Source organism: Protopterus annectens, chromosome 3.part0, assembly GCF_019279795.1.
Source record: "Protopterus annectens isolate FY-2018-M chromosome 3.part0, PAN1.0, whole genome shotgun sequence".
Lineage (NCBI taxonomy): Eukaryota > Metazoa > Chordata > Ceratodontiformes > Protopteridae > Protopterus > Protopterus annectens.
This window is the reverse complement of record NC_056731.1, coordinates 374,712,469-374,724,934: the sequence shown is the minus strand read 5'-3', so window position 1 is coordinate 374,724,934 and position 12,466 is coordinate 374,712,469. Positions and strand designations below refer to the sequence as shown.

At 42.6% G+C, this 12,466-nt stretch overlaps 1 protein-coding gene across 4 annotated transcripts in view; it reads left to right on the top strand.

Moving 5' to 3' along the window:
* The window catches only part of IKZF1 (IKAROS family zinc finger 1), a 1,028,383-nt gene that overhangs the window by 779,832 nt on the left and 236,085 nt on the right, over positions 1-12,466 (top strand). For all 4 annotated transcript variants that reach the window (XM_044064821.1, XM_044064820.1, XM_044064823.1 and 1 more), the window contains one exon: positions 12,065-12,190. In XM_044064821.1, coding sequence (XP_043920756.1) covers positions 12,065-12,190 — 126 coding nt within the window. The remainder of the gene's footprint in view (positions 1-12,064; positions 12,191-12,466) is intronic.

Here is a 12,466-nt window from a genome sequence, read left to right as displayed (position 1 = left end):
GTCACAACTGTGACCGCAACTACCTCAATCGTTGTGTTCTCCCCTCCCTCCCAGGCCGGAACTCACCATCCCGACCACAGACCTGGGGAAAGGAAGTTTAGGAAACACAGAGATAGAGAGAAAGAAAAGGGAAGGAAGAAATCCCCAGAACGATCTGATCCGTTGGGTCCTCCTTCCAAACTACCTGCTGTTACCAGGCCAAATTCCCCTCGGCTTCATTCCCCGAGGTTTTCCCTGGAGCCAGAGGAGGTTTGGCCTCCTTCTAGGGCCTCCGTGCACCATCCTTCCCGGCCAGCGTCAGTGGCCTCTTTAAGGTATGTGAGAAGCTTATCAGAAGCCGATATAGATAGAATGATGCAAAGGTTTATTCGCACCCAGTTGTAGATGGGTGTCTTGCTAGCACCCTCTCCCTCTGGAGGGGATAGCTCACTACTGTTGTTTGCCCCTATTTCTCCTTGTCTGATCCATGTCCATGGATCCAAGAGGTTCCAGAGTCAGGGGGCCAACGCCAATGGCGTCTACCTCAACGTCGGCAGTTACCTTGAGCATGTAGGGTCCGACTGAGTGGGATCCCAGCTCTCAGAGCCATAGCCTGGCCGTCGGATCCGAGGGGTTAGGTTTTTCTCTGTTGGCTCTGACCTTGTTGGGTCACGGCCTACCCCTCGGGGTCTCAGCACCTTCGGGCTTGGCTCCGATCCCAGTGTCGGATCCGGGGAAAGCGTCCTCTCTTTCTGTGGAGGCTCGCTCCCCCTCAGCATTCGACATGGTGGACAGAGTTCTCTCACATGAATCGAGACTCCTGACCATTTCCTCGGAGTCTGCCCCAACCCCCTCTCTTCTGGGTGTGCCTTCTGCCATTCTACTCATGCAGGGACAGCCCATGCTCCACATGCCCCAGACTGTTCCCCTTGAGGAACCACAGGCTGTTCGTGAGTCCTGTCTGGAGAGTCCCACTGAAGAGGTTCCTCACAAACGCAAGTGCAAGAGGAGGCACCTGGACTCCCCCCGAGTTCCTCACGGAGGATATCAACTTGGAGGAAGGGGAAGGCTCCCCCAGATCACCCCCAAGGATGTCTCCTTTGAAGACATCATAGAGATGCTGCGCCAACGGGGGGGGGGGGGGGTTAGTCTGCCCCCAGGCCTTCCTCGGATGAGTCAGTGTTTCTGGAGGCATTCGACATGGGCCCGTATACTTCTTGGGTGTCCCCCCCCCTGGACTCCCTGGTGGGCCTCATTACCACCAGGGCATGGAAAGAACAGGACACCATGGAGCCAATCCCAAAACGTCCTGATAAAATCTTGAGCCCCCTGGTAGATAGACTGAGCTGGAACAATGGGTCCCCAGTGGATGTTAAGGTGGTAATGGCTGCCACAAAGAAAGAACTGGCTCAGGAGAGTTCCACGGTCCATCCCCTGGACCGAGAGTCCAGGACGATGGACCGGTTGGGAAAGATGACTTATGCCTTTGCCACCTTTTGTGTAAGGATGCTGAACTATATGGCCCATGTTACCAGACTGCAGCATGACCTGATCAAAGAGTTCACTGCATCTCCCCCGGAGTCCATGTCACCAGAGGATAAATGCACATTCTCTACACGAATGGCCACTCTGAAAGCGGTTACCAACATGTCCATACGACTCCTTTCTCATGCAACCGGAGCAGCATGGGGGGGTCATGTCTGGCATTGCTATGAGGCGACACACCTAGCTCAGGCTATGTAATTTCATGGGACCCTTTAAGGCATCTTTCGTGAATGCTCCCTATGATGGCTCTTCCTTGTTTGAGAAGACGGTCCGTGACACATTAGTCCTGAGTGAGAAGGATGGGAAGACACTGTCTTCCATTGGGATCCACTTCTCTAACCCCAAAGATACTTCTCTAGGAATCAGTGGGGGCAAAAGAAGATGTGGTTCCAGAAGTCTCAGTATTCCCAGGACACTCAAGACTTCTTTTCCCCTAGAGGCAGAGGGGGACAAGACAGACTACAGCCCAGAGGCGGGGGGGGGGGGGGGGTCAGAAGAACTTCGAGTCTCGAGAGCCATTCTCGGACAGACCTGCACAGCAGCTTTGAGCGGTTGCCCAGCTGCTCTGTTCTGGAGGTAGTCGGGGGCAATTTTTCTATGCACCTGACGGCGTAGGAGTATGTATCAACAGACCGTTGGGTGCTCCAAATAATATCCAGAGGTTACACAATTCCCTTTGTGACACATCCATCTCCCCCAAAGCACCTCCTGGATGTTCCACCCGTGCAAAGGGAGGCAGTAGCCATCGAACTAGAAAAGCTGCTAAGCAAACGGACCATCCAGCCTGTCCTCCCAGATCACTCTGGATCAGGCATCTATTCCAGGTTATTTTTGGTGCCAAAAAAGATGGGGGACTCCAGGCCAATTCTCGACATTTCCACTCTGAACTTGTCAGTTGCCAAAGAAAAGTTCCGGATGGTCACTTTACAACCCATCCTGCCTTATCTGCAGGAAAACGACTGGATGTGCTCTATAGACCCCCAGGTTGCATACTACCATATAACATTGCACAGATGCTCCAGGAGGTTTCTCCACTTTCGGCTAGGGGCCAGTCAGTACCAGTTCCGGGCCCTACCCTTCGGTCTCACCACAGCCCTCAGGGTGTTCACCAAGGTCATGGTAGCAGTAGCAGCTCACCTGAGGCTTCAGGGCATACATGTCTATCCATACCTGGACAATTGGTTCCTTGCCGCTCCCACCAGGCATTGAACTACATGGGGCAAGAATAGACACATTGCAGTCCAAAGTCTTTCTGACTCCAGGGTGGCTTCAGAGCCTATATCTTCATGTCCTCGTAATTATTCAGTATCCCTTTACCCCACACTCACCAGAGGCTTCTGGGCATACAGGTCTATCCGTACCTGGATGATTGGCTCCTTGCTGCTCCCACCAGGCATCTACTCTGTCAAGCCAGGGATTATTTCTGGAAGTTGTCAGACCTGCTGGGCATCACTATAAATATAGCCAAGTCCTCGCTATAACCGGTTCAGGTCCTGGACTACATAGGGGTGAGAATAGCTACATTGCAATTCAAAGTCTTTCTGACTTCAGAGTGGGTTCAGAGCCTACATCTTCATGTCCTCGCAATTCTTCAGTATCCCTTTACCCCAGCCACAGTGGTGTTAAGAGCCTTAGGATCCATGGCAGCCACTATCACTTTTTCTTTCTTGTGCTCGTCTTCACATGCGGGTTCTCAGTGGACGTTGGTGGTCCAGTGGTCCTTATTGGATCGGCCATTGACTCATCTTATTCGCATAAGCAAGGCATGCAGGAAGTTCCTCCTCTGATGGCTGCACTCTCCGGAGATAGTAGAGGGACGATCCTTTGTTGTAGCCTCTCCCCAAGCCATGGTGACCACTGACACCTCCCGACTAGGGTGGGGGGCATTCCTCGGGCAGGACAGTCCAAAGCATGTGGTCCCTAAATGAGACCAATCTGCATATCAATGTTGTGGCGATGAGGGCGGTCTTATTAGCGTTGTAGGCCCTTCATGCCTTTCTTCCTCTGGGAACTATAGTGATTCAGACAGACACTATGTCTGTACAGGTCTGGTACATCAACAAACAGGGAGGAACCAGATCCTACCCCCTTTGTTGAGAGGCCATGAGTGTGTGGGAATGATCCCACCAACCGTTTTCTGATAGCAATGCACATTCTGGGTCGGTCCAACCTACTAGTGGACAAATTGGGCAGAACTATCCTAATGCCTTATGAGTGGTCTCTGAATCCTTGTGTAGCGGAGCAGATCTTCCTCGAGTGGGGTCAGCCTTGCTGCGATCTCTTCACATCTCCTTCCAATGTGAAGTGCAGCGAATTATTCGCTGTGATCCCCCCACAGGGGGAATCCCCCAGAGATGCTGTGGTCCATGCTTGGCCTCCCGGTCTTCTTTATGCATATCCTCTGTTACCCCTCATGACAAAGTTTTTACAGAAGGCTCGTTGGTTGGGGAGCCTCATTGCCCCATTCTGGCCTCACCAGATCTGGTTTCCCTGTCTGTTGTCTCATCTGGTAGCTCCTCCTTGGATCCGTTTCCGGATCTTATTTCGCACCCATCGGGGATTCCTTTTCCAGACCTGGGCAGTCTGAAGCTCATGGCTTGGGTGTTCCAGTTCCATTGATTGCCAGGACTCCCAGACTTTCTTCTTCTGTTAGGTCTATTCTGGTGGCAGCATACAAGGCACCTTTAAATAAACACGGAATACTGTAATAAAAGTATATTAGTTCTTTTAACAGACCGGTTTTGGCTAATTCAATACAGAGCCTTCATCAGTGTAAAAGATTCACAGAAAAAAGAACCATTTTATAATGAATGAGTTGACCATGTGATTAATTACAACTGCTCATTAAGACCAGGCTTAAAGAGACCACCAAGTTTAATAATCCATTTTTTCTCCATGGAATTCAGTAGTTCATACCAACCTAATTTATTATTTCTGGGTCTATTTATTTTATCAATAATGGTGAAACTAAAACATGCATTACTGTGTATTAATGAATGCTTATAAAGAGCATTGGTTTCTCTCTTGTTTTTAATGTCACTGAGGTGTTCAGATATTCTGAATTTCAAGGGTCTTGAAGTTTGACCAATGTAAAATGCAGGACAGTTGCACTTGACCAAATATATTACCCAGTCCAAGGAACAGTTGGCAAAAAATTTAATATTGTAAACCTCGGGGGTGTTTCGGCTGCTAAAATTTTTTGTTGTAAGTAACTTGGCACAATGTGTGCAGTGTCCGCAAGGAAAGCATCTAATTGAAGGTTCACCTGATAGTGTGGTTTGGATGGTGTTGGTGCTTTTGACATCCAAATGTTTGAAATGATTAAAAAAGGCAGATACATTTCTGCCTTTGCGGAAAGAAAACAGGCATCTGTCACCAAGTATTTCACTGAGTTTCGAGTCACATGTTAATATATTCCAGTTTTGCTGAACAGTATTGGTTAATATGTTAGTATTGCGTCCATATGTAGTGATGAGTCTGGGTGGTTTGGAATTTGATTGATTCCTATTTTGGTAAAGAAGGAGATCTTACCTTTTCATGGTTGTCTACAGTGTGTTTGGTATGTAATAACTGACCCATTTTATAACCCCGATCATGAAATCTGAGAACTAAATCATCCCTGAATCATGTATAGGTGTGTTGATCAGAACAAATGCGTTTGATACGCATGAACTGAGATTTGGGAATGTTTTTGCAGATGTGGGGGGGGGGGGGGGGTGGAAGCTGGAGGCATGGAGGAGTGAATTATTCTCAGGGAATTTACAATGAATTTCTGTAGTCAACGTATGATCAGATGCGCGGCAAACCAGGACATCCAAAAAAATTATTTTATTTTTATCATAGTTGACAGAGAATTTGATTCCCCATTTGTTATTCAAATATGTGGTGAATTCCAAAAGATATTCAGTATCCGTCCTCCATACCAACCAGCAGTCGTCCAAATATCTCCGCCAGATGTCCATTTCTTCCATATAAATATTATGCAAAGTGTCATAAATGACCTGTTCTTCGAAGTATGCCATGAACAAATCTGTGTATATCGGGGCAAAAGAAGCCCCCATTGCTGTCCACTTAGTTTGCAAATAATTTCCCTTGTAAAAGAATGCATTCTTAGTCAAGACATGTTCTGTCAAACACAACAATAGGGTATTAAAGCTGGGTTTGTATAATTCAGACTTATTGAGCCAATATTCTAAGGCCTCCAAACCAGCCCAGTGTGGAATATTAGCGTATAGTGATGTTACATCCAATGTACATGGTAACCAGTCTGGTTCCAACTGTGTTTCGGAAATGATTTGGAGAAATTCCGTAGTGTCCCTAATCCTTGTTCTAACACATTTTAAAAATGGATGTAGGTATTTGGTCAGGAAGAGGGATAAAGGTTCTGTTAACAAATTCCTACCAGAAACAATAGGTCTACCAGGAGGATTCTGGAGGGTTTTATAAATTTTGGGTATAAAATATATATACTGTGGGCAAGGGTTGGATATAGTGAGTTGGGACCGTGTGTGCTTGGTGATGGTACCTTCTTCAACAGCTAATGTGAGGAAAGAGTCAATCTGTTGTTTAAAGAAAGGTGTTGGGTCAATGGTTAATTGGGTATAGTATCGTACATTGGACAATTGTCTAGAAGCTTCCTTGTCATACTGAGACAGATCCTGTACTACTTTCGAACCCCCCCTTGGTCAGCACCGATTATAACCAGCTCCTAATTGTTGGCTAGTTTGGTAATGTTGTCCATACATGTTCTGGATATGGTTAGGTAAAGGTGTAAAAGACCTGTATTGAAAGTGAAGGCCTTTGAATCATCCTGAAACATAGAGACATGTTGATTCATGGGAGGCATAAAAGAGGACTTGTGATATTTAAATTCATCAGAGATCTTTGATAACTGTTGTTCCTGAAAAAATAATTTAAGATTAAGAATCCTGCAAAATGAAATGACGTCATTAACAAAACTTTCCTCTGAAACAAAGAAACCAGGAATAAATGGTAACCCTTTATTGAGAATTTCAATTTCAGAGGAGGTGAGGACATGAGATGAAATGTTTGTTATGTTCACATTTGTTCTTTGATCACAAACATCTGTAGCAAGCTTTCCATATTGTCTACAGCTTTTATGTTTTCTGCCCCCCCCCCCTCCTGTGTGTAAACCCTGAATGGTTAAGGAATTCCTTCTTTTCAGTGCTGGTGGGCCTGTAACACCCACAGAATCAGTGTCTAGACCTGAAGAAGAATCTTCACCTGATGTGTGTGTGTTATAAAAAGGACCCTTTTTTAGAATAGATTTAGTGCGTTTCCTTTTGGAAGTCGTCCGATTTTGTGAACTGAATCGGACATGTTTTACTTTATTTTCAAAATTAAAGGGATCACCTTTGGTGTAATCATCTAAGTCTCTTTGAAACTTCTTTTTCTTCCTTTCTTTTAACTGCGTTTCTAATGTTAACAATTCTTTACTTAAGTTTTTTATGCTATTGGTATATGTTGTTTGCCTTTCAAATCGCTTGGCTTTATCACTGAGTAGAGTAATGGATGCTATTTCTTGTTCAATAATCCTGTTATGATGATTAGCCAATATTTCAACAAATTTAAGAGATGTTTCTTGTTGTTCCTCCCCCCATTGTTTTAATAAGAGATCATCTGGATTATTCACCAGTGGCTGTGTACGTATGTGTAATCCACGTGGAGTAATTCCTTTGGCCAAATAGGCACGAAAAAGCTTATAGTGCCAAACATTATTTCGCAGAGATCGCATATCAGGTGAACCTTTAATTGGATGCTTTCCTTGCGGACACTGCACACATTGTGCCAAGTTACTTAAAACAAAAAATTTTAGCAGCCAAAACACCCCTGAGGTTTACAATATTAAATTTTTTGCCAACTGTTCCTCGGACTGGGTAATATATTTGGCCAAGTGCAACTGTCCTGCATTTTACATTGGTCAAACTTCAAGACCCTTGAAATTCAGAATATCTGAACACCTCAGTGACATTAAAAACAAGGGAGAAACCAATGCTCTTTATAAGCATTCATTAATACACAGTAATGCATGTTTTAGTTTCACCATTATTGATAAAATAAATAGACCCAGAAATAATAAATTAGGTTGGCATGAACTAATGAATTCCATGGAGAAAAAATGGATTATTAAACTTGGTGGTCTCTTTAAGCCTGATCTTAATGAGCAGTTGTAATTAATCACATGGTCAACTCATTCATTATAAAATAGTTCTTTTTTCTGTGAATCTTTTACACTGATGAAGCCTCTGTATTGAATTAGCCGAAACCGGTCTGTTAAAAGAACTAATATACTTTTATTAAAGTATTCCAAGTTTATTTAAAGGTGCCTTGTATGCTGGTCCTTGTTTTTTGTTTGGATTGCTGTTTCTCTTGGGACCTTGCAGCTGCCGTACTCGCAGAGGTTGCACTACTTTCGCTATTCTGGTGGCAGCCCATATGTCATCTACCAGAAAAGTTTACCATAGTAAATGGATCTGGGCTTCTCAGAGGGATCTAGATCCTTTTACGGCTCCAGTGCCAGCGGTTCTTGAATTTTTCGCGCACCTTTTCCAGCAGGGCGCCAGCTCTTCTACGGTGAAAGTTCAACTGGCTGCCATTTCTAATTTCCATGTAGGCGAAAACATGGGGTCCTTGGCTTCTTCCAGAATTTGCAAAACCTTCATTAAAGGAACCTTTCTTTTACGGCCTCCGGTTAAGGACCCCACTCCTCCTTAGGATCTTACCTTACTTTTACAGGAGTTAGTTGCTCCGCCCTTCGAGCTGGCTGCCTCTGTGGATTTGAAATTTTTGTCTTGGAAAACAGCTTTCCTAGTGGCTATCACTTCGGCTAGGAGAGTGTCAGAACTTCAAGCATTATCTGTTAAATCCCCTTATATGGTTTTTTGTAAAGACAGGGTCTCACTTCGGACTAATCCTTCCTTTTTGCGTAAAGTGGCTTCAGAATCAAATATCAATTAATCAATCAATCAATCTGCCTGTCTTTTTTCCAAATTTTTCAGAACAAGGGGGGATATAAGTTGCATTTGTTAGATGTACATGGCAGTTACGTTTCTACTTACACAGGAGTAAGCCCTTTCGCAAGTCTGACCAATTGTTTGTGTCCTTTGCTAGACTTTTTCTAGGCAAACCCGTTTCTAAGGTGACAATTGCCAAGTGGATTTCCCTTTGCATTCTACAGGTTTACAAAGATAAAGGTATGCCTATTCCGGGGAGGGTTCATGCCCACTCTATCAGGTCCATGGCTACATCAGCTGCATTTTGGTCCAGAGTATCCTTGGACGATATTTGTTCAGCAGCTACTTGGTCCTCATCTCATACTTTCATTTCTCATTATAAATTGGACATGGTTTCCAGAGGGAGAGCATCCTTTCGCTCCTCAGTGCTCCAGAATAATCTTCCATGAGGGCCTCCCAAGGTTATGGTAGCTGGGGACTCTGAACCACAGGTTGATGACCAAATGAAGTCAACTACTTCAGATAAAGAAGTTATGTACTTACCATAACATTCCATCTGAGTAGTTAGACTTCATTTGTCATCAACCATCCCTCCCTCCTTCCCCCTGGCCTTGTTATTAGGGTCATTCATCTGGAGTGACTAAAAGATAGCGTTTGAAGCTCTCTTTTGTGTATTTTCTTGTGGGTCAGGTTTTGCTGATCGGGTTCATTTGTTGTGTGGCAAACCCGATCTGAGGGAAGGAAGGAGGTGCAGTGGTATTATGGGTAAGGCGAGGAGCTTGGAGCACGGATCTGATCCTGGTGAAATTGCCGTCTTGGATCCGGTCAGGATCCGAAACCACAGGTTGATGACAAATGAAGTCTTAACTACTCAGCTGGAACGTCATGGTAAGTACATACCTTCTTTTTTCCTTTTCAGGATCAAGATTAGGCAAACTAGTTTCCAAAGAAACTTTAGCCAAATGGTTGACTGATTGTATTTCTTTTGTTTACGAAAAAGTGGGTTTGCCTTTACCAAAACCTCCAAAAGCCCATTCCAACAGTGCTATGACAACTTATTCAACCTTTTTGTCTAGAACTTCCTTGGATGATATTTGTGCAGCTGCAACTTAGACTAATCCTCATACCTTTATTGCTTATTTTAAATTGGATCTGGTCCTTAGAGTCCTCACTGGATTCAGGTAGCTGGGGATTCTGTCCCAAGCAGTTGAGGAAGAATGCAATGGACAACACAGATAGAACGCTATGGTGAGCACATAGCTTCTTTTTTTTAATTCATGCCCCTTTCTGATAATAACATTTGGCTTATCACCCAATAGATGAACCACTTTTGAATGTGGTGTTAATATACCTAGTTGTTATTCATAATGTCTCCCTGCTGTCTCCTGGATGTGTTAATTACATAGCTGCCATCTAGTCTTTGCTATCACTATTATTAACATTATTCCTTTTAACTTTAATCACTTCATTTGTTACTTTCTATATCACTGTAAGTAGAAAACCTCTAACCATAAATCTTTCATGCAGCGTTAGGAGCAAGTTCATCTACTATCTGAAGTGAACTGAGCTACTCTAACAACTTGCCTTTTAACTAAGTTCTTTTTAACATGAGAGGAGAAGCATACAGTAAAATGCAATACTGCTTACTTCATTTTTTGTAACAAATCTGAGATCTCAATAAATCCTTCCAATCTGTCTTATACAGCTGAACATCCAAAAAAGTAATATGATGAAAATCACAGTTCACTGTAAATTCCAAAAAAGCAGTGCTACAGTTAATGAAATCAAAAAAGCTGCTAATAATTATTTTTCTTTTGTCCATAATAAAATGTCATCTATAGATCTGCTGTACTCCTTAATGCAAAAGGATACCTATATTGCACCAGCATTTTCTCTTCCCAATAGACCATTACTAAATTTGCAAAGATTGGTACCATATTGACCCCTATAGCAACCCGTTTTAAAAACTGCAGAAAAAATCCTTATTAAAAATAAAAAAATATATTATTTAAAATATAATCCATGAATTCATTTAATAAAGCTCGCCTCACCCATTGCATACTGCTTGTCCTGTAATATCAGACTTGTGACCCACTCTAACCCAATGTTGTAAGGTATAACCATATGAAATGATTGTACATCAGTTGGCACAGGTAAATCTATATTTTGTACTTCCGTTTCTGTATTTTTCCAGGAAATAAAAATTGTCTGTCACAAGAATGCTCTCCTTTGAACTAAACTCAACAAGGCTTTATCAATACATCTGGATATTACATGCAATTTTGTATCCTTTTCCTGATACCATTGGCCTTAAAGGGGGATTATCAGAGTTCTTATGTGCTGTAGCTATCCCAAACTTATTCTCCATTCTAGAGGAAGCTATATATATAAAACAATCATATTTTCTCAGATAAAACCCCGTCTGATAACTTTTCATGTATTCACCTATCAGTCCTACTGTATGCTTTCCCGATATCTTGTTGATTAACATTTTTGTAAAAACCCTCACCAACAGTCATGCAACACATTGTATTAACCTAATTAGCTATATCTATAATAACAGTAGTTCTCCCTTTTTCAGCCTTCATAATGCACATGTTCCTATGTGATGATACTAGAGCTAACACAGATTTATCTTCCATTGACAAAGTATAATATTTATAACTTGGACTCATTAATAACAGCCTTCTAATATTCTTTTCACATACATTTTCAAAGGCTGACACTGCTGGATGCAGCAGAGAGCTGTATACATTGGGTACCAAAAAAGTCCTTCTGTTGAAATACATTTTTTCCTTAAAATATTAATTTCAAATTTTACTTTCTGGTTAATTCTTTTAAGTCCAGTGTGGTGCTTACTACACTGCTCTGTGTGTTTGTATTTGCGAGTTGAGTTTACATTTGCTGTTGTGCTTGTGCTACTATTCTCAGCAAACTTCTTAGTAATGTGTGTTCTGTACTCTTAAAATAAAAAAAAAAACTTGGATGTCAGTCATGCATCTGCTATGCACTTCCGAAGCTGACAACCATTCTGATTGGCTCTGTTGCACTAGTGGTTCCTCCCTTTCCAATTTTAATGAATCAATCCGATTCTTTCATTTGTCCCTTATGATTTTACTAGTTCTCCTCTTAATATTCAGCCTTCCTGTTTAGGGCAAGAAAGATCAGAATTTTGGCATCTCTGCGTTTTATTTATACTGCCACTCTCTCATGCTGGAGTGGACATAAAGTGTATAAGAAAGACACCCAAAGCTTTTGTAAACTGGTTGGATGTTAGATATCCTTGACAGGATGTGTCCCATATAGCTATATTCTACTGGAATAGTAATCTGTTTGAACATCTACTGTTGTGATATGATCACTTACACAACTATATGTTGTTTGCACATAAGACATTTGTTGTTTGAAATGTTGATTTTCATCATTAGGTGCTCTTGCATACATATAAATTGCTGCTAATTATTTGTAAAATGAATGTAATTATGTTGTTGCAGGGTCTGTATGCTTTGTGGTTTAAAATATTAGCCCTTCTATCATTACACTTTAAATTCTGCTGTTTTTCCTAGTTGGCAAACCTCACAAGTGTGGATACTGTGGAAGAAGTTATAAGCAGCGCAGCTCTCTGGAAGAACATAAGGAGCGCTGTCACAACTACTTGCAGAGTATGGGACTGCCAGGTAACCCATACCCAGGTAAGAGGGGACAGCAGTACTGCAGCAATGTGTCAACAGCGTGAACTTTTGGTGGGTGCTGGGATTTAACTGCAGCCATATGCCTATTTGGTATGTGGGCTTTGGAAATAATTTACTATGTGATTTAAGGATAATACTTTGCTATAAAGCAGTGAATCAAGAATCTCAGAAGCTTACTTGACATGAAAGAGGTGAATTCCCACCTCCTTCCAAGAAACAATACAGTGAAACTGTTATGTGCTTAAAAAAGGTTAGTGCTAAGTGTTAACTTGCATT